General features: G+C 30.2%; 1 protein-coding gene across 3 annotated transcripts in view; it reads right to left on the reverse strand.

Moving 5' to 3' along the window:
- Positions 1 to 3,331: 3,331 nt before the first annotated feature.
- Nf-YA (nuclear factor Y-box A) overlaps positions 3,332 to 24,231 on the reverse strand; it is a 50,071-nt gene continuing 29,171 nt past the window's right edge. For all 3 annotated transcript variants that reach the window (XM_035353702.2, XM_035353704.2, XM_035353703.2), the window contains exons 6-10: positions 23,553 to 23,689; positions 20,781 to 20,957; positions 18,064 to 18,252; positions 12,749 to 12,835; positions 3,332 to 4,032 (exon numbers count right to left, since the gene is read on the reverse strand). In XM_035353702.2, coding sequence (XP_035209593.1) covers positions 3,985 to 4,032; positions 12,749 to 12,835; positions 18,064 to 18,252; positions 20,781 to 20,957; positions 23,553 to 23,689 — 638 coding nt within the window. In that variant the 3' untranslated portion in view covers positions 3,332 to 3,984. The remainder of the gene's footprint in view (positions 4,033 to 12,748; positions 12,836 to 18,063; positions 18,253 to 20,780; positions 20,958 to 23,552; positions 23,690 to 24,231) is intronic.

A 24,231-nucleotide genomic window follows, 5' to 3' on the forward strand; every position in this document is an offset into this window, starting at 1 on the left:
TAGTTACAATGCCTGTTGTAGCAAAAAGAATAGATTTCTAATTGAAAACGAGCATCTTTTTGCAGTGTTGAAAAGTACTTTATATTGTTTTCAACATTAAATTGAAACTTATTTCTATATACCAAAAAATCATGCTCTGTACCAAGATAAAAGCATACGGTATACATAGCTATTAATTTGTTTGGATAAAATTCTGCAACAGGTTCAGACTAGGTTATGTCCCAATATCATTTTAGTATATTTTGATCTTTCCTAAGAAGTCTAAAGCAAAATCTCGCAAATGCATTGGCTAAATGATGCGATGTGCTACCAGTAGCGGATTGTCTTCGTAATGGTGCCCATATCCTTATGCAGGTCAAGTGCTGTTCCAAAAGGTAAAAACTTTCATAAAGGTCCATATCCTTATGAAGATTAGTTTCTACCTTGAAAGAAAAGTAATTTTCAAATGAATGCAGACATGAGACATTTTTGATTCCTTAGACTTCAAGAACAGACCTTTTCATTCACCAGTGTGTGTCGCATTGTTCTGTCAGTTACATGAAGTCACCTTAAAGTTACCAAAACCACCTTAATCAAGTTTCACCCTAAAGCTCTTTGTCAAACAAAAATGGTTTCTGTTTTCAGAAGGGCATTTTCTTCCCCTTCAAAGTTATTTTAGGTCTATTTATATGCTTAGGTACACCTTTTTCCCTTGGTATGTATTGCTGTGAAACCTTCTTAGGAAAACATCCAACTGATTTAGCAATTCTTCTGATTATTAATTTATCCATTGATTTGCATCATTAAAATAGTTTGTAACTCCATACTAATGAAATGTTTCTCTTTACCCATATCTCTGTATAATTAACATCAGAAAAACAATTATTTGGACAGAAATTTCAGATCTGAACAGAAAAAGACATTATAAATCATAATTTTAAAATGGTGCACGTGTTATTTCTCTTAAAAGTGTTTCTATTACAGTATTTTATCCCCAGTGCATTTTAAGACATTAAAGTGGCAGAAAAGTAAAAAGGTGTTTATTTTTTGGCCATAGTTGTATAAGATCTTTTAACTTAACATTCCTAATTAAAACTGATTAATAGATTTTATTAATGTTTATAAATGAAAGATGGTGAAATGCCCTCTTAATAATTTAAATCTTTATATGTATTATGTAAGTTTTCTTATATCTAGCAGTATAAAGATAAGTAAACTGTCATTTTTTCTCTTATATTTTTATTTTATTATAATGCTAAGTAAGATAAAAACAAGTTCTTGTAATACAGTAATTAGCCTATCTAGATGTCTATTACAATGTTCGTATATCAGTTTCTAGTTATTCACATACAACATTGTTCCTGCTCAGAATAATGAAGATATGATTTGTTCTTGTAACTACATAAATATTACCATTATAGGTTTTTAACATTGAATTCTGATATGTAAATAGCAATCTATGTATCTATTAGGATTTATATAAAAATACAGAATGCTCTTACACTTCAAATAATACCTACTTCTCTGAGTTATTCTTTAATTTTATGTACCACTAAAATACCAGTCCTTTTAAAAAAATATTTAAGAGAAATTGGCTTTAAGTGAAGTATGCGCCAAACAGTTGTCAACAATCAGGGCTATTTTTGAGTCATCAGGTAAACCAACCGAATTCAAATGTCGTCGAGACTCGGGTATAAAGTCATTTTCAAACCAATCATTCATTAACACTTGTGTCATCCATGCTCTTTTATTTGCGTGATATATAACTGGGAAAATCGTTACTCTTTTAAATGCTCGAGGTTGTGCATGTTTTCCGATTACGAAACGTTTGCACTTGTGTGTTCCTGTAGCATTTGCGCATGCTAAAATTGTTGGTCTCGCTTTGGAATCTTCGACGCCAGTTGGAACCTTTTCTATAGAGGTTGCCAAGGTATTTTGTGGTACACATTGCCAGAAAAGACCAATTTGATGAGTGTTGTAAATTTGTTCTGGAGATAATTGTTCACTAGTAGAGTTCAATGAATTCATCTGCAAATTGTTCAGTATCAGCTGAAGCTTTTTTACCTGAAATTTTTAATTGACCATGGCGACTTTTAAATTTGGCTAACCAACCTGTCAAATGTGTGCACTCGGTGTTCAAGTTCATTTCTTCATGAAATATTTTGGCTTGAGACATTAGCATTGGACTCGTCAATGGAACGCCCTCGCTGCGACGCTGTTTGACCCATTCAATCATCACTTTGTCATGATCGTCACTTTTAGCATATCGAACCCTTTTTCTGTTATTCATTGCAAGTGGGGTTTTGGAATCCACAAAAAATTCAAAAAGTTCCTTTTTCTTTTTGCTTATGTCATGTACAGTTGACTTTTCAATGTCATACTCCTCGCATAATTTTGAGACGGATATGCCTTTATTCATTTTTTGCAGCAATTCCACTTTTTGTTTGATGGACATCGAAACATGGTTTCGCTTTGTAGATCCTTTGGCAGCTCCAGCATCGGAAATTCTATTTGACATAATCGAAAGTTCAAGCTTACTTTTATAAAATTGCTCTAACAGTCTGCAAAAAATAATACGCTGGATTCAATTAGAAGATTAAGGAACAGCGCAATCTGCTACATTAACTGAAATGCCTTAGAATCAGTAAAGATAATTTTAGCCTAGCTTATACTGTCCGTTATACATTAAACGCGCATCAAACGTACCAAAAAAAAGTTTGTAGCTTTGAGTTGCGGATTAGAGATCATTCCGGATAATGGACGTTTAGATTACAGACTTTGTACTGTAATATAAAATACAAACCTGTTTGAGCAAAAGCAGTAAAACAACTATAACTTCCGGAATACTGTCCATAAGTTTCAAGAACAATGTTGTCAGAATAATGAATTAAATTAAACTGCATAATAAAATTGGTATTTTCAGGGGTTAAGTTGTGCTAAGAAGAGATAAACTGCACTCCTTTTCAAAACTGACTTTTAATGGACATAAAATTTTAGTTGATTGTACTGTATATACATTTAAAAGTATAAAAATAAAAGTTTCATTAGAGAGCACTGCAACACTGTCATTCTTCTAATTCAATTTCATTTTATTAAATGTCATTAAATTTTTTTAAAGAGATTAATTTATTATAGAAACTGAAATATTCTTTTTAGGATAAGAATAATTTAGGTAAAGAAAAAACAAGCTAGCAAAAAGAATACAAATTGAAATCAAATAGAATTAACTAATTTTTTACATAAAGATTATTTATTGTAAATGAGAAATAATTACTGAAGTACCTGAAGCATGTTTTCATATAGAAGCAATCTTTAAACATTAATGTGGCACATATATGAACTTTCACAAGTCTGCTATGGACAAAACAACTTTATTAAATTGACAACAACTGAGTAAACCATTTAAAATATATGAAAACAGCTTATCCAGGAAATGTTCTGTTTATTTATAAACGTCTTCAGATAAAGTGTCATGATATTTCTTCTTTGAATAAAAGACTTCAAATAAATTGTATTATAAATAGAAATTCAGATGTATAAAATGTTCCAACACAATTGGTTACTTCTTAAAGCGCAGTTTGTTCATAAATATCCACAGATATGACAGTGCTGACATGGAAGCTGTACATAGTATGTATATATCACATCATATCCTTATGAGCATTTTAGATAAACCTTTCACAGACTTTCAATTGAAACCAGCTGATTCGAAAGGTTATTCTGTAGTTATTTTGCATAGACCTTTAGAATATTTATAAGTAGTTTTGTACTTTTTCACACTTGAAAGTATATATATGTCCTAAAATAGCCAACTCTCAAGTGTTGTTACTTCAAGTAATTAAGATATATATTGCTTTCCTGTGCAATAAAAAATGCACACATCATGCAGAGATGGTGAATATGGCATTGACAGAAATTTACCATATTCTAGCTAAAATCACAGTTCTTACAAAGATTTTAAAATGCTGCTCTGATTTTCAGAACACTTTGTTTTGGTGACCAGCTTCAGTTTGATTCTTCAGGCAAAAGATTGGCTGTTATTATGCGTCCATTCTGCAAGAAACCAAAGAACAAAACTGTACTTTTATTACTTAGATATTTCTTTATTATTACTTTTATTACTTAGATAATTCACACATTCATAAAATAAAATTGTTTGAAACTTGATACATAATTTAAGAACTGCATTTATTTCATATTTAAGTGAAAAAATACTCTTACAGAAGTTATACTATAACAAACTATTTTCAAGATAAAAAAAACACCTGTCGCATAATATTAATAGCAATGATTATTACGAATTCAGTAACTTTCTTTTGTTTGAAATATTGTTTCCCTGTAAAAATTTTTTTATTTAAATACATGCAGCTGATAACTGCTGTTGGTGATGAAAAGGCCGGGAAAAGAAAAAATAATGATTTAATTGAAAAGGCTGGTAGTAATTTGGAATTTTTTAACCAAATTATCAGAAATGATGAAACATTTTACTTAAACCAATAACCATGTGCATGAATGGGGGGAGAAATTTTATTTTCAGAAGCCTCAGAAGAAAAACATCATCGGTGAATTTTTATTTAAAATACAACATTAAAGAAGGAAAAAAACCTGACATCTGGAAAGAATTCATTGGAAAAAGGAAAGCAAATAGTAACCAACCTGGTCATCAGATTTGGAATTTAGTAGATATTTTCTAATCTCTTAACTAAAAAATCTTACAATAAAGGACAATTTGACATATCAAAAATGTTAAAAAGCATGACAAGACAATGAAAACATTCCCAGAAATGGTTTCTTACAAAAGCATTCAAAAATTCTGCGAACATATCGAGCAATATACAGCATTAGAAGCAATGTAAAAGTAGTTTTCTGTAAATATAGACCTTTTCAAAATTTGCACTGAAAACACAAATATACTTTTAATTCAAAATAAATATGAGTTTATATAACTAATTACCTTTCTACTCTTAATTCAGTAATGAACTATTTGTATTAAATATGCACCACTTAAAACAAGCATTGGGTTATTATGTAGGTGAAATTTTTAAAGGAAAAATGATTACAAACATTGGATCAAACTATAGATTAAGGAAGTTTTGTTATATGGTGGGGAGGCATGCAATACTTTAAGTAGGTTTGAGGTATTTTTACAATCCGCACAGAAATTCTGTTATTTGCAGAACTGACGTATAAACCTATTATAGTAACTGTTAAACATTTCTGACTTATTTTATGTAAGTATTTGCATTACTCTTAGAAAAAGTTCTGAGCCACTCATTTCACAAGAAATAGCCATGGATAAAACTTTCAGCATTAAGACTCTAGTAGAGAGTTTGTGGGAAATTTTAGACACTGAGCCATATTTTTGTTTTTGCCCTGATTTATTTACAAGTTATTTAAATTCTAAGACAAATGGCAATATTTCCATATAGCAATATATAATGCAAGAGAGTGAAATCTTATAGATGAAAGTAACTAATCGCACCACATTAAAAATTTAGGAGTTGGAGCTTTCATGCACAATCAATTCACTTTGTTGCGGAGAATCCAAGCAGTGCATCTCTTCTCTTTCTCCTCCCATCAACTGTTAGATTAGGTTCTTTCGGAGTTTCAGCAACCGGATTCCGTCTCGTGAAGTGGCATTTATCTGCAAAAGCTCCAGTTTTAGTAGGATTGTGGTAAAGCAAACAAGGGCTTTCTGCCAAAAGGTATAGGATACCTTCATGGAGGACTTTTTTTTAAAAGGAATCTGCATTATATGTAGGGAAACCACGAAAATGCCCGTGCAGCGAGCACGTTCAAACATGGAGCGAGCTACCAGAGTTCAGCGACTCATGTTTTAGTAAATTCTGATTCATGAGGACTAATAACAAAGGTTTCTGGAATCCACACTCCTTTCACAGAAGCCACATACCACATTTCTTTACTATCTAACAAAGTTATTTCAAAATATCTTATTTATTTAATTTTAATCAATGATTTAGACCATGGCTTAATATTGTTTTTTGCATAACCAAATTTCAAGTTGATCAAGTTAAATAAAGAAGTTACAAATAATAGTTATCTTAGCACTGTTAGCATATCCACATTTTGTTGTCTGCCATTATCGTAGAACAAGCATTGTCAGTTTTCTCTGTTTTGCTTTGTCGATGCACACTGTGCGCAAAAAAAAAAAAAAAAAAAAAAAAAGTTCTATGTGCTGATTGACAAAATTCAAATTGCATTTTTCATGCCTTGAAAGCGCGGCTTAGGATATATATTAGATTTATGTATAGCATTGTTCTAACATAGGTATTTTGACACAAAATCGGACTTTTTCTGAAATAACATACTTTCTTTTCCATATTTTGATTCTATGACTCAAATTATGACTAAAATTCAAACATTTATCTTGGTGTATTTTTTTCAGTTTGTACCAAAAATGCTTCAGTTCGCAAACTTCCTAATATATGGCAACCTATTTTCATTTCCATTGTGCAGGGGTGGGGAAAAAAGTCACATCGTTCTTACCTCTTTACATTGTGCATGAGCGGGGAAAAAAGTCACATCGTTCTTACTTTTAAATAATTTGAACCAAGTGCCTAAACCACATTTGATCTCATCGCTTTCAACAAATACGCCAATATATAAATTCACGTAGATTTTTGGAAATTTTGGTGCGCAAATACATGTGCTTTAAGAAGATGATGGTAAAACTTTCATAGGTTACAATTAAAAAGTATTTAAAAATACAAATTTAAAAAATAAATAATAATAAATGGACAAATTTTATTTGCAATGAACCTGAATTTCGAAATAAGAATGGAAGAATCAAATAAGTTTAATTAAAAAAGATATTAATTAATATGTATCACATTCAATTAACCCTTTCCGGCACGCTACCTTTTAAAATTGGAGTTTTGATTCAAAAAAAAAAAAAGTAGTCTAACTATGCCTATACACAAGTAAAATTTTGTGAAGATAGCACTAATCTTAATTCTGTAGATGTGCCCAAAGTGGGTCCACTGATTGAATAGAGCTTCAAAAAGAGTGCTGAAATGAGCATTCACCTCAATGAACTGACCAATGAGATGCGGAGAAACAAAGAATACAGACTTTCAGTTGTCCTAGATTATCGGTGAGCCCAGTCTGGGCACACTGTTTGATTTTAGGCAAGATTTCAAGGTGAAAATTTAAAACTAATATAGAATAAGGAGATTAGCATACAGCCAAAAAACAACATAGAAATTTCTTTTCAAACAATTCCTTTTATACCCTAAAAAAATCTGGAAGATTTCTTTGAAAAATGAGGGTTTTAAAAAACTAAACATAGCTAAAATGTATGGACTGGTTTATGTGTAGCTGCCATCTACTAAAAATAAAGAAGGTTCAGAGTAACCTATAAATACTTTTTCATTCAATTTTTAGGTGCCGCAAAGGGTTAACATTGAGGAGCTAAACTTTTGAGAACTAATTTTTCAAAAAGTACTCATGTGACTTTTACAAAACTTGGCAATTTGACATAATTTGAGTCATAAAATCGAAATGCAGAAAAAAATTGGCACGTCATTTCAAAAACACGTCTAATTTTGTGTCAAAATACTTATTTTTAAACAATGCCATATATAAATCTAATACATATCCTAAGTCGTGTTTTGGAGACATGAAAAATGAAAGTTTAATTTTGACAATTGGCCAAGTAGAATGAGAGATCTAGAAAAGTCTTTTTTTTTTTCTGCACAGTCTACATGGTATTATTGTCTGTCGCTTTATTTGGCATTTGCTGAATATCAGCTGTCTGTGATATTTTATTTATTACTCACCACTGCCATGTCACTCTCGAGATCAGATAAAAAGAGAAAAGTTAACTCTAAATTTTATGCTTTTAAAGCAGAACGGAGTGTGAATTATTTGGTCATTGAATTACACAATAAATTATTTTGTTTATTATGCAGTGATAAAATAGCTATACAAAAAGAGTGCCAATAAAGTATTTTGTTTACTATGTTGTGATATAATTGCTATGTAAAAAGAGTGCAATCTATGTCATCATTACCAAACTCTGTATTCGAGGCAATTTTTGAAATTTATAAAATGTGAACTATCATTAAATTGGAAAGTTTAAAATGAAGTGTTTCATGACACTGCAATATATTCATACAATTAAAAAATTACAATGAAGCAATAACTAAAGTCAGCTTACAAATAAATAGGTTACTTATTAACTATGAAAGGAAAATTATATACTTATGGCAAATTAATTAAAATATGTTTGCCTGAGGTAGCCAAAGAAATGTGCCTAGAGATAATGGTTGTATTTTGATCTGCCATTGTCATATGTTACCAAACCAGCTGTGTCAGCATTTAATTTTATTCGCTCTCACAAACTTTACCATCCTCAATTTTCTAAGTTTTTATTAGAGTTTGAAGCTGAATATAGATATTGTGGGATATTTCAATTAATTTAAAATTACATGGGGAAACATTGCTCACATGTTAAAGCAAACAATGTATGTAAAGTCATATTATGAAAATTTACATTGTTTGAAACAATAGAAGTGCAAAAGGAAGAGAACAGATATGAGATTTCTTTCCTCTCCTACCTGCAAAAGGGATGCTATTTAAATTCCTGCTGACAAAAAGGGCAGACTTGAACCATTTGATTGCAAACTCTCAACATCCTTCAACAGAACTATATGAACTAATGTAGTTTTCAACTTGCAGTTTTAGGTTTTAGTATTCAATTCAACTTTTATTTATAATAGGCATAATAGCAAAGAACAATACAAGGTAGTGGAATTTGATCACCTTTACTGGATAAGCATACAAAATGTAATGTAATGATGAAATGTTGGTCATCTGCGGCAGTAATATGGCAGCGTTTAGTGTCAATATTTCCTATATTATTGGTCAACATTTCACAAAAAATTACTTCTAGTCAAGGCCAGCACTAAGCATTTTGCCACTCGTGCAATCTCTGTGGGCTCTAAATTGTGCTTGCTTCTTGCATGCTTAAATTCTAAAAGTTTGTTCATTGGTGTTTTTCTAAATTCCAAAATTTTTGCTGTTTCTAAATTCTAGCCTAGTGCAACTGCATCAGCCCTGTTTTAATACATCTTCAGTGCATTTGCATTGTTTAAGTCTGAAAAAACACTTTTATTGATCTTACTTTCAACAAATGTGTTGAATGTAGAAGCTAAGACATAGAACCAGGATAGTGATCCAAACAGTGCTGATTTTTATTCTGAGCTACTAGATTGATGCAAGAAATTATGACTATTATTTGATATTATAGTAATTGGTTGACTGATGTTCTATGAAGGAATCAAGAACTAAAGTGTTGTTTCAAGTTAAACTATCTAACATGAAATGATGTAGTGTCGGCTTAATCTTAATGTTTTTCAATTAGTTAGATAATAATTCCAGTTGAGATCCATTGCAGGAAATATTATAATCATTTTTAACAGTGTATCCAGTTTACTGGAAGAATAGTTAGCCACAGAGTAATTCATTTTTTGACATGAAATAAAAACCAAGTTAGCAAACTAGCACAATTTAGAAATCACTAAACAATATTGATCATTTTTACTTACTTTAAAAAATGTTCAATTAGTGAAATCCCCATTCATCAAAAACTTTACAAGCAGATAAATTTTCTAATCTCAACTTAAATTACATAATTATTTTCTTAAGCACTTTTCATATCTTGTTACGAGTACAAAAAGACTTTTCCTTATTTCAAAATATATATTTGACTGTATAACTGAGGAGCTTCTATCAGACCTTCAGTTGGAAGTGATTAATCTGCAAAATGATGTGTAAAGATATGGATCTATACTTATTTTTACTTTTAAAGATAAGTATGGATTACTTTTAAAGTTCTACACTTATCTTTCAGAAGATAAATATGGCCAATTAAAAATTATACGTATGAGGATTTGTATCCGTATTTGGGTGTACTTATCAATGCAAAAGGATATTTTTAACATGAAGATGTAAAGATGCAGTACCGATAATTATCAACAGATGACCATTTGCAACAAAATTAATGGCAAGATATACTAACTTCAAACTTTTGCATGATAAAATATTATCTAAGGGGGGGGGGAGGAATTATATTCATCACATTAGTACAAAATTTAACTTATTCTATAACATGTTTATTAATAAATGGAAATATTTTATCCTTTTTTTTTTTTTAGTGTTAGCAAAATGTATGTAAATATTACATAAAAACATAACTTCCTTAAAAAATTCTTTTTCAACTTTTTTGGCCCATCGAGCCTAAAATTTTTATGATCTGGTCCTTTGCAAACATTTTTCAATCCTTGCTTTAGATAACAGATTGCCTTACGAATGGGTTGGCAAAAGAAGTAGAATTCTATTTTGGAACGATGGATAACTAGCAATTAAATGGTTAAAGCCACGAAATATTAGTAATTCACCTTGCTCCATATGTAACATAAATATAAGCTAGTTTCTGTAAGAAATTCATTAAGGCACTTTTCTCCTTACACATTATAGCTCAGAGCGTTTTGTCATTTGAGTTTTGAAAAAAATTCCAAATCCACATTAAGGGAACCAGGTTTAATAATGGGAAAAATTTCATCCCACATGGAATTAGAAGCTGAGAAGAAACTAACAATATTTTAACAATTTTATGTATTCAGATCCTTTGTGTTACTTGTTTCCTGCAAATTAATTCAAAATAATCATATACAGCTCTGCTCTAGCTAAAAAGTATCTGCAAAATATACAGCTCATTACTGTGTCAGGTGCTCATTACCATGTAGCCAACTTTAAATATGAACAACTTTACAATCATCAATAGATGATATATTAATGTAACATTTCAGGGACTGGGAAAGATTTGTAACAAATGCTAGTTTGGTTTTTATTTCAAGTCAAAAAATGAATTACTCTGTAGCTAACTTTTCTTCCAGTAAACTGGATACACTGTTAAAAATGATTATAATATTTCCTGCAATGGATCTCAACTGGAATTATTATCTAACTAGTTGAAAAACATTAAGATTAAGCCAACACTACATCATTTCATGTTAGATAGTTTAACTTGAAATAACACTTTAGTTCTTGATTCCTTCATAGAACATCAGTCAACCAATTACTATAATATCAAATAATAGTCATAATTTCTTGCATCAACCTGGTAGCTCAGAATAAAAATCAGCACTGTTTGGATCACTATCCTGGTTCTATGTCTTAGCTTCTACATTCGACACGTTTGTTGAAAGTAAGATCAATAAAAGTGTTTTTTCAGACTTAAACAATGCACTGAAGATGTATTAAAACAGGGCTGATGCAGTTGCACTAGGCTAGAATTTAGAAACAGCAAAAATTTTGGAATTTAGAAAAACACCAATGAACAAACTTTTAGAATTTAAGGATGCAAGAAGCAAGCACAATTTAGAGCCCACAGAGATTGCACGAGTGGCAAAATGCTTAGTGCTGGCTTTGACTAGAAGTAATTTTTTGTGAAATGTTGACCAATAATATAGGAAATATTGACACTAAACGCTGCCATATTACTGCCGCAGATGACCAAGATCAAGCATTTTATCATTACATTACATTTTACATCATTACATTACTGGATTATGCTTATCCAGTAAAGGCCATCAAATTCCACAACCTTGTATTGTTCTTTGCTATTATGCCTATTATAAATACAAGTTGAATTGAATACTAAAAACTAAAACTGCAAGCTGAATGAACATTAGTTCATATAGTTCTGTTGAAGGATGTTGAGAGTTTGTCAAGTCTGCCCTTTTTGTCAGCAGGAATTTAAATAGCATCCCTTTTGCAGGTAGGAGAGGAAAGAAATCTCATATCTGTTCTCTTCCTTCTGCACTTCAGGTTGGATTCATTTGAAATTGAATACAATAACAGTCACCATCTGCAGTTTTTTTCTCTGATTGAGTACTTCATTTTTAAGAATTGCTATCCATATATACATGAGAGTAAAACATTCTAACAATCACATAAAAGGAAACGTGAAAACAAAATGAGAGAAAGAGAGAGGGCAACAAGACATGAAAAGTTCATGTTTAAACAGAACTAAACTAGTTTGTTGATCTATAAAAAGCTGAGCTCAAGTTAAACTTCTGAGAAAAAAATTAATTTTATTACAATTCCCCCCCCCATTAGTATTAATTTTTTTTAAACATACAACTTAATTTACTGCATCGATTTCAAATTTATCAATTTATTTACATAGTTGCTAAAAAATGAAGAGTTATGGAAAAAAATTTAACATGAAATAATAAATTAAAATTTTGTAATATTTTCTCATTAATGCTTATAATACAAGATGACTTTCAAATTTCAAGCAAATTCATCAAGAAAACTTAGAGTTTAGTAACTTACTAATTTTAAAATCACTTAAAATTCTCTGCCATACAATTGCATTTTAAACTGCTTATAACATCCAAACTTAGGAGGGAAATTTTTAACTGATGTCTTTGTATTAAGACAACAATATTATATTCTATCACAATAATATCTATAATATTTTTGTTAAGACTGCTGCATCCACTAGTTATACTACTGATGAACAATACATAAACATACAAAAAAAAATAATAATTTTTTATATTAGATGACTGTTGTTGATTTAAAAAAAAATCATCAGTGCCTACTGTCCGAAATAATTTCTAAAATAAAGTAACATTTCTCAAATGTTTAGGTTTCAAACTAATCTTTTGTTATAAATATCTAAAATTAATTTTAAAAATGAAGGACATTATTCTAAAAAAGAATAAAAAAAGCATACTTTGCCATCAACTTTCATGCTCTTTTTCCCATTTTCAGGAGCATCCCAAATTTCTACTTTGACAACATCTGTTCCCTTGTAATTCCACTAAAAATAAAAAATATAAATAAATAAAATAATAATTTTCTTGCTTAACTCATATTCACAGTTAAATTATACCCCAATTAAAAGCAATAAAAATCAAGAAAAAGAATAATATAAAATGAATTCAAGCTCACATTCCCAAACAGTGATTTGCCTAGGAAATCCAGCTTCTTTTAAGACAAGCATTCAAAACAGTTTTTCGTCTTTATTTATCTTAGGTCACTGTCAGTAAACTAAGGCCTGTGTTTTAATTTAGATCCTGTCTTCACTTTAATTAGATCAATACAGAGATTTGTTCACACATTTTTGTAACAATTTTGAAAAAATTTATATATAAACAAACCTTAACATTTTATTTATTAGTCAAAAGGGGATTTGTCCCTGAAGGACTATTGTTTTCGTTTTGCGATTCTGCGTTGAATCACTATAAATGTCCGTTTCACTTTTCAAACTGTTGCCACCAAATGTTACAGTCCTACATTATATTTGAAGAAATTAAATAATGAAAAATCTGCATAAATGTGTGTATATTTCTCGCATTATGATAAAACAACATTACATAGAGCCATCGAATTTTGAATGACATAATCCTACTGCGAATATGGGACCACATTTGAAATTTGGAATTTATTTCATTATCAATTTCATATTTTGTAAAACTGTAATGAATTATTGATTAACAAACTCGAGGATTTCAAAACGAGCAATGGCAACGTTGTACAGAAAAAACACTTTTATTTCCAGCGTGCGAGACTGTGCATCGGAATTCTAAAGATATGCTCAATTTAAAATTATTTTGCAACATTGCTATTATGGTTTAAGTGCAATGAACATGATATTCAATAAATAAAGGTAACACACAAAATGTTAAAAAACGCCCCTTTGGACACAATTTAAAATATGAAACTTTTCAGATTCCCCCCTTTTTTCTAATATGTTCAATCTGATAGCCCTTTTGGTGAACTATAATACAGTACCAAGTCCGTAATCCAAACGTTCATTATCCGGAATGATCTATAATCCGGACCTCAAAGCCACAAACTTACGCATACGCGTTTAATGCGCACGTCCGCTATGAATGCGCGTAAAGCCAGTAAAGCGTTTACACATGCGCGCTTCCGATAGTGAAGAAAGTGACAGAGGTTATTGAAAACAAAAATATTTTGATTGACAAGTTAGTTGGTATTCTCGACACAGCAATTACAGGATTTGAACAGTGGAACTTTGTAACTGAACAAGAAATTATGTCTGTTTATAGAAGAGAGAATTAAAGAGAAAGTATTAGCACAAAAAACGAAGCAACTTAAAAAACAACTTACATTGAAAGAAATGTTTAATAAAGTAAGCAAATAAATATTAAGCTTTTTTTTTTTGTAAATTTTGATACCCTTTAGATCATAATTGCTCTTTATTTCATAAATTACGGTTTCATATTTTTAATTGTATAATTTCTGCATGCCATCTTACCAGATTTAAACTGATGATCTATAATCCAGAAAATCCCCTAATCCAGAACCGCCAAAGTCTCGACAAGTCCAGATCATGGATTTTGTACTGTATTACATCTTGATTTCCAAGATAAAAGTCCTTTACTTTAAACATCAAGAGGACTTTGTACTGTATTACATCTTGATTTCCAAGATAAAAGTCCTTTACTTAAAACATCAAGATTGATTTTATTCCACTCCTCCTTCACAATCTTCCAGAATCCGTCAAATGTTTTGGGATGCTGCTTATAAAGAGCTTGTTTTAAAAGTGCAAATGCACAATAACCCCTAGGACACACATCAAGGATGGGATTCATTTAAAAAGAACAGCTTCAATTCAGATTTCTCATTTTTTTTTTTTTTTTTTTTTTTTTCCCCCTAGAAAAATAAAGCAGTAGATTTAAAAGTATGGCTGGGAGTCTTATCCTGATGGAACTTAACTACTGCAATCAAATAAGCATATCCAAGCCTCACCAATTGTAACTATACATTTTTGTTTTTCCACCTGCCAAATAATTTTCATACAACAATCTGCACATAATCTTACGCTGAGAACATGTTTTGGCATCTGTCAATGAACATCATGTTTTTTTTTTTGTTTTGTTTTGATTAGCTTAGAAAACAATTTCTTTAAATCAGATTTTATAATTTTGTTCACAATTCCTACAGAGATATTTAACTGTTTGAGTCTCACAGGGGTTTTGAAAAAACACTGTCAAAGAATCCCAAACAGCGTAACCGTGCTTTGTCTAAATGAGTACAAAAAGAACCAAGCAGCTTGTTTTATTTTATGTCAAGAAATATCAAGCAACGAGATAGCACTTTGTTTATTTTACATCGATGAATCCCAATCGGAGCAATAGCACTTCTTGTATTTGTTAGGTAACGCGATTCTTGTCTTTTCTCATTTATGTTATGAACAAACAATTCCATTTAAATTGTTTGTTCATAACACAAAAATATTGTTAATTTGTAATTTGCTATTTTATAAAATACATCTGTATTATTACATATGCATACTGTAAATTTATAAATATTTTAAGTTTTGTTCGATAAAAATTATTGAGAAGATAATGAAAAAAAAAATTTCATTTTGTAATGTATTATTGCATTTTTATAGTACAGTACAAAGTCCGTAATCCGGACTCATCAGCGATTTCGGATCAAGGGTTTTTCCGGATTACAGATCATCAATTTAAATCTAGTAAGATGGCTTGGAGAAATTATACAATTAAAAATATGAAACCGTAATTTATGAAATAAAGAGCAATTATGATCTAAAGGGTATCCGAATTTACAAAAGAAAAGCTTAATATTTATTTGTTTACTTTATTAAACATTTCTTTCAATGGAAGTTGTTTCAGTTGCTTCGTTTTTTGTGCTAAAGGTGCATCATTAAACGCGCATGTGTAAAGCATACAAAAAAAAACAAAAACAAAAAAAAAAAAAAAAAAATTGTGGCTTTGAGGTCCAGATTATAGTATTTCGGATAATGGACATCCAGATTACAGAATTTGTACTGCATTAATCTACCTACTGTAAAATGTACTATTTACATTAAAAGGAGCTGTGCGATGTACTTGCTTCAGTAAATCTAAACGTGGGACTTCAACAATCGGTAACACACCGTCAGTTGTCTACAATGTTCGAAATGTACTGGGTTTTCTCGACCAAAAAATTAAATTTATAAAAATTTATTAAAATCTCAAAAGCGTGATCGTGTTGCTTGGGACTCAAATGGTTAAAGATTTTGCAATAGTTCTTTGGGGGGGCTGAATTTTCCCTTAAAACATGCGATGGGACTTTAGATTTAATAAAAGCTGTACATATCTTTGTTGGATATGCATTCTTTGCCTTTTTCCCAGTCAGATATAAACTTTGATATTTCTTTCCTTTCAGATTAATTATGTCACTTATTTTACATGTAGAAATATTAAAAGAATGCTTTTCACATCTTTTTTTTAAGTAATAATTGAATAAGAGTTTTACTACGTTGTGCATATCATGGAAACTTTGGATCTGGTTCATGCTACTGAAATTTCAGTAGCCAGCAATGTAAATATCTCAGAGTAATTTCAAAATAGGTAAGATTAAAAAAAATCATTTTAAGTATTTAAGTAATAACTGGTAAGTATAAGGATGCTAGCATATCAATACAAAACAGCATTAATCTGAATAATTATATTTAAAAAGTTTTGCAAGAGAAAACTACATATGATGATTGTTTTAGACCTCATGCTTATAAGTTTGAAGATGAAGTTAAACCCTTTTTTTGTTAATAACAAACACTAATTGATCATATTTAATTAATACAGCTGATCAATGAAGCAAATGTTAGCACAGAATGCTCGGCAACATCCTCAGTCTTGCTTAATTTATTTGAATGGTGCTGAGACAACAAACCTCTTTTACCTACACAACTCGAATAAATAGAATATATGTCAGCAAGAATAACAGTTTATGGCCAAAACGATGGCTCCCTAAAAATATCTGTGCATTTACACAAAATTAATTATTTTTGTGACTATCCAGTCATAATTAAATTCATAATGAATAATTAGATTTTTGTTCACCTGACATGATATCTTCGTATCCGATTATTTATAATTAAAAGACAGAATATAGTATTTAGAATTTTTCATATCATACTGATCTTAGAAATGTTTCTTATTATATTTGCACTTTTCAAGAATTTCTTTCGAATATGAATACAACAGAATATATCTCCAGCCATTTTCAATTAGAATAAAGAATAAAAAATTGATGGTAAACGACCATTTTCTGAATTTTTATTAATTCATTAACCCTCTGACTGCTCAATTTGTGGACCGAAATTGCTTCCTTCCCCCCCCCCATATTTTAAATCTATATATATTGGAGAATTGAAAAATGCACCTTTTCTTTCTAAAAATATTTTTTATATATATTTTATCACGTGAAACTAAGTTACCAGAAAAAACAATTTCAGATGTTATCAGAAAAAAAAATCTTTTTTTGAAATAAATTTCAGTCGAATTACAGTTAATTTCTATTTATTGCATAATATAAAAAGTAAAAAGTATAAAATTTAAGAAAATATAAAGCGCTGAGGGAAAAATACCTTAGAAATGCAGTTTAGTATGATAGAGTTCAAAATAGGGTTCACGGCAAAGTCCAACTTCACAGTCTTTGCACCAGATTCAATAAATCTTATTAATAATCAATCTAATTATTAATCTAATCAATAAATCTAATTAATAAGTCAATAATTAAAAAATCAAAATAATCACTGAATGTTTTCTAGCAGCCATTTCTGTAAGAAAAAAGTGGAGTTTGAGCGGTAATACTACGTGCCTTCAAATGCCACAATTTAGTGGACAATTAATGATATGTATTGGCCAAAGTGTAAACTAAATGTCTACAACTGCATATAATTCATTTCAGTGGTTAAATGGGGGAAAAAACGGGATGCGCTCCTCAATAAAGGAAGAAAAACAAATGCCCATGGAAATCACGGGATGAGCAAATTTTGCTAAATTTGAGTTGCCCGTGGAAATCGCGGGATGATCATCAGCCAGAGGGTCAATGGATTAAAATTCTTTGGCCAGTAAGAACAGTTTTTTCTTTTAGAAATAGGTGTGCAATAAACTTAAGTTTTATTTGGCACACAAATTAGAAATTCACAAAATAAATAAATTAAAATTAGCATTTGAGACTTGAAGTTTTTACATACACAATATCTATATATTCTAGTAAGGAACTTACTTCTAATCCAGACAAATCTGACATTCCATTATTGCTACCCAGACCTTCAGAATCTGTATTTGTCTGAGAGTCGGTGGACAGCTTGGCATGCATAAGCATTTCTTCTTTAGAAGAGCCAGAATGGAAGCGGCCTCCTTCTCCCCTCACTCGATTCATTGCATGCCGATGTCTTGATTCATGCAAGTATTTCTATGGAGATCAAATTTTTAATATTTATTTCTTACTATTTTAGTGACAATAATTAATTAAAATAACAATTAAAATTTTTCTGTAAAAATATTAAATTTGTAATGAGTTTAACAGAAAACTTTACAGTTTATTTTAACTATTAAGCTGTAGTAAGAGTTCACGATCAAAATCATAAACTACTTTAAAAAAAAGAGACAGAGAGAGAGGGATATTCAAATCAAACTTGGCCATACTTAGCTGATTTTCCATTGCCTCACCGAAGCTGATTTTCCATTGCCAAATAACAAACCAGCATTTTTAATGCCAGTTTTTTCGGGGCACAACACTACACTCAAATCATTCATGTGAAATCTTGCCAAATGTTTTTACCTATCTAGTGGTGATTAATATATGCAGATATTTTCAAAACCTTCTTTAGAACATTTATTCATTTTTCCATACTATTTGCAGCAAGCTGTTATAAGTAGTGTATACTTGCATTTAATTTTTATGGTATTTCTTTTATAACTACAGACTTCTGGGATTTACTTAGCTATGAAATTGAAATCGTTTTTCGTAGATACTGGCACAATGCCAGTCACTCAATAAAGACAGAACTGCAACCTGATAAACATAAATAAATTCTTACCAATTTCAAGTACACACTGTGAGCTGGAAATTAATTAGAATGAAACTATCCAACATATATAAAAACTATATAATTCATTTACTGCTGTTGCAATACATTAATATAAATTAAATTCTGCTAAGAAGAATTACAGATAGAAGATAAACTGTAATACATTGAATGGAATAATTACTTAAGATAAATTTGTATACTTTAAGATGGCAGAAAAATGTGTGTGTACATGTTGATTAATGACACAAATATCAGAACTGATATTAAATAAAATTACAGACTTTTCAAACCCAATTATACAGTAGGTACCACTTAATGCAATCTCGGTTAATATTATCATTCAGATATTTTTATCGATTTGCAAAAGTCCCACCTATTTATATACACATGAATATAGAAAATACATGGCTCATTGTGATCCACAATGTGGTTAATATCATCAAACTGTTATAGAATACACATTTTAAGCTAAAATCACCAGTTAAAAGATAATTTGCCAAATAAGATTAAACAAATTACAAAATTGCTAAGCAACAGAGAAACACATCAAGTGGAAAGTTAAGTAGCGAAACAGCTTGATTTCGATTTAAATCAAATTTAAAATTAGGCAAAAAAGCAACCTTAATTTGGCATAAGTTTTAAATAACTCTATTGATTTTGAGGGTAATCTACCACAAACCTTTCTTCTGCAGGAGCGAAGAAAAATTCTATGGAATTTTTTCTTTTCCTTAAAAAACTTAAATTTAAAATTTTACACTGCCTTCTGAATATTTATATCTTTAGATTAAATTTAATAGCTATTTTGAAGGATACATTTTTCTCATCAATTAATGCTATTTGGTTAATATTATTAAAATAGCCATGGATGAACATAGTCTCATTAAGCCAAGTGTAACTAAAATAGATTATAAGCTTAAGATTTTCTATTGAAGTAATATAGTATGCATCTCTGCAATGGGTTAATTACAAAATTTTTATTTTACTTCAGCTGCTTGATCAACTAACTGTCAAGTGATATTAGTAAAACACATACGTGTTCCATCTGACAACAAAACTCATAACAGTTGAATTTATCGCCTATGTGCCTGTGTGCTCATAATGCACACTAGTAAGTTGTCTATTATTACAAGCTGAGATTGTAATAACTCAACATATTTTCATACTGGTTATTTAAGGCATATCAGATAATCATTATAACCAGCTAAACAAAAATATACATTTTCAACAGGCACAATAATGTGCAAGTAGACAACCAGTTACTAAAATGGCAAGAGACAGTGATCCTAAGTTCCAGATAAACACAGTACGGAGCAATGAAAATGCATTCTCGAGATGACTAATTATGCTCCTCATTCAAGCACTCTCATAAGCAAGTCTGAAATAAGGAAATACAGGAAACCATTATCTGTTTAGATGTTCTATGCCAGTCGCAGTCTTTGTTAGAGGAATTATTTTGTTCATTGTTTTTCATGGTTTAGGGCAGGCTTTGTATTTCTATGAAAACTGTCTAAATACTGAAAGCCTGTAAAGGTATTTTAGATACTTTAGTGCTCCCAAATTTACACAACAAGGTAGTAAAAATCCTTCCATTGATTAAGATCCCTCTTCCCCCATCAGAAGAAATTTCTATTGGACTAGCCATCACTTATATTCCAGGACACAGAATAAAAATTGTTGCCATTAATGTATTAAACTGAAAAATAATGACATACTCTGTTTGCTTATTCTGAATGATTATATGCATTATTTTGATAATTTTAACAGTTTAAAATTATAATGAATATATTACACTACATGTTACATTATATTTATGTAATGTTATGCCCACTTATATAATTCGTTTAGCATGCACTTTTGATCTACTCAGAAAATCAGTAATAATTGCGAAAACACAAAACATTTAACTCACCCTCCTCTCTTTAGGTATCCGTCCTTCAGCCTCCAACTTCGCCCTAGCCTGACGCCTCTTGAGTATGCGATGATACTGTTTTGCATTTACATATAATGGTTCTTCTTCTAGTAATTCAGCACCAGGTAAAGGTATCCTTTGAACTGCCTGTAATCCACCAGCACCAGGAACAACTTGCTATAATTAATTAAAATGAATTCATATAATTTATTAATTTATAAAAATATACTTCACACTTTAACAAAGAAATAACTTTATCAATTGATTTTAGTCTTATATTAAAAATTGTTTCGGAATTTATTGCCCAGACAATATTCCTTATCTAAAATTCACGAGATTTGGTGAGATTTAGCAGTTGATAAAATTACAAATTCAAAAGTTGTATTTAAGGAAAAACAAAAAGCATAACTGTTTGCTGATCAACTCGAAATATCAAATGGAATAGAACTAAATTTGACATTCAATAATTTTTAAGATTATTTTGTTTAATACTTCATTATCAAATTTACTTATAAACTGTTCTTGAGAATAACATGTAAAAGTATTATTTTACAAAATATTCAGTATGACCAGTTTAAAATTTCTTGCAAGGAAAGAAAGAATGCATTTTTTTTACTTTAATAATGGATTAACTACATTAAAAAACTGCATGCTAAATATATTAAAATTTCAGATGCTTATTCTAAGTTCAAGGTCAAACATATATTGAATTATCTATTTAATTTCATTATATGAATACAACTCAGATTGCACAATTAATGATGTACAAAAACAAAAATTGTTATAAATATATTACTAAAAAGATTTCTCAGAGTTATTAAAATGTTAACTAACAACGCTATTACAAGGGTGATTGCAACCCCATTTAAAAAGTCCTGTAAAATATTGTTGAGTAAAAACATGACATAATTTCAAATAATTCTCAACAGTATTGTGAAACACTTGCATATATGCAGACACATATATTTTCAAGCTATTTAACTAGCAAAACAAAGAGCATATTTTTTTAATGTATTAAAACTTTAATTATGTTTCATTATATCAATTCACATAGCTGCCTGTCTATTTGGTTTCTCAACAATTTAAACGGAAAAAAAAACTAAGCTTTCTTTCTTTCTTTTTTTTTTTTTTTGGTGGGCTACCCCGTATATGTTTCTTCTTTGCTAACAATTGAAAATTCAGTATGACAAGACATTTTGATGCAGACTACGGCTTTTGACTTACTCTTCAAATATTAAATTAGAACTCACAATTTGCATATCAACAGATTTTTGAGATGAGAAACTGCTAAAAAGAAGAGAATGATCCATGGAACGTAAAGAATTTTGGTAAGCTATCTAGTTATGCAATCAATTATTTCTGAAACATTCACTAATAGTCATCAGAGAGATGTTCTGATCCAAAAGCTTTATATACAGTTTTGTGTTATCAGAATAAATAAATTTCAATCTGTGCAGTGTCTGTTCATGCTAGTTCTTCAGTCTTATATAATATCACTCACATAATTAAATAAGCATTCAACACTGGGTATGCTAAAGCAGATTTAATCAGTCTTGTCAATATCTTATAGTCTTTTTAGTCAAAATACTTCAGTGCAACTGATATTGTAAAAATATTACAGTATCAGCTTTTCCTCTGTTTCTGCATAAGACAAACAGCAAAAATAAGTTTTTTGTACTAGACACCCCCTGTGTTACGTTCCTCTTATGATATATGCGTGTCACATGAATTGCAGATCACTGATGATGTAGCTAATTTGGAACCTGAACTCAAAATTTGGAGAACTGAAACCCTTTTCTTAATAGACTGCAGTACTGGATAATCGCACTTTAACTTCTACCTCACTTCGTGTTAAAATACTTTGCTTACCTCTCTTCCTATAGCATCTATTCCTATCTCTTCCTATAGCAAGTTAAACAAAAAAAAAAAAAAAAAAAAAAAATAAGAACATTCTTTGAATAGGCACAATTAGAGTGCAAAGTAAATTGTGGCTGCAAATGTCAACTGAAATAAAGTTGAATATCGTTTTGTGAAATGCCCAGCTGCAGAAAGAGCTTCCTGAAAAGTGCAGTTAGGGTTGCCGGGAAGGGCAGGGCAGACAGATTTGACACAAAATCGCCATTTGGCGACAAAATTGCCAATATGCATAGATGGAGATAGAGCATTCTAGAACACATTCTTAGCCTTTTCCTCAGGAATGTTCTTGAAGGTAGGTTTAAGCTAATCCTACCTGTACACAGAGTAGCAGTATAAAGTAGTATCGAGTTCAGAGATCAGCTTGAGAGCAATCGATCGAGTCAGCTGTACTTTAGTGCTTTGCCGTGAAGCTGTCTTCACCATTATAGTCTGAAGGTTGTATTTCTGATTGTTTTAGCATGTTCATCGTAGTTTTCTGATGACTGTAAACATGTCTTTCGAACTGGTAACACTTGAGAATAAATTGTGATTACAAAATATTAAGTATGCTTCTTCACCAAGTGTTATCGTCAATTACCCCAAATCATAGAATCTGTATAATGCAACAATATTTAATCTTACTCAGCTGCCAGGATTCCTCTTGAATATAGATCTATGTTCTACGCCATCAACATTAGTACGTTTTTTCATCACACACACACACATATAAAGATACATTTTCAACTGCTGATGAATTAGTAGATACATTAATCTCAAAATTACTAATGACATCAAATCAAAATTTTCATTACTAGGAATAATTATTAGCTTGCCAGAAAAGTAGACATGCAAAACTATCAATTTAAAGTAAATTACCATAACAATATTTCCCTGGGGAACATTTGAAGGTATTGTGATTGTTTGTGGACTTGGGCTGGCAGCAGTAGTGGTAGTTGTCTGCACAACCTGAGGTGCAGGAGCAGCAACTGATACAGATGGTATTTGTATAATACCTAAAATGAATAAAAGAATCTCAGTGTTGATCATCTTATACAATTAAAGATTTAATTATTTCAAACAATACGCAACCTCATATTTTTATACAATAATCCACAACTGACAAAGGAATAATTAACAATAAAGAAAAAAGACAAACTGAAGATTTTAATTGATAATCATGAAAGATGTTCAAGAATGTAAATACAGTCAATGTTTTGAATTTTTGTGTGATTAAAAATCGATATTAACTCATTTATTTCAAAATAATTCAGAAAGAAATCAGTTCTGAAAAAATTGTTCAATCTGCAAACAAAATTAATACATTTATTTATAAGAAGTTTCAAAGTAAAAGTGAAAAACAAAGAAATTCATTAGCTTGAAAAAAGTGTTTAATTTGTACAGTTGCCTATTACAATGTACAATAGCAGCATATAGTATTATCTAAATTATCCCTTTATTTTTACATCAATATGGAAAGTGAAAATTTACCATCCAGAAAAATAAATTTTGTTTTACAAAATATATAATTCCTTGATGAACTACTTTAAAATTTATT

The sequence above is a fragment of the Stegodyphus dumicola genome, chromosome 12 (genome assembly GCF_044657685.1).
Source record: "Stegodyphus dumicola isolate Sdum_Otavi_A_Nest chromosome 12, ASM4465768v1".
In the NCBI taxonomy this organism is placed as follows: domain Eukaryota; kingdom Metazoa; phylum Arthropoda; class Arachnida; order Araneae; family Eresidae; genus Stegodyphus; species Stegodyphus dumicola.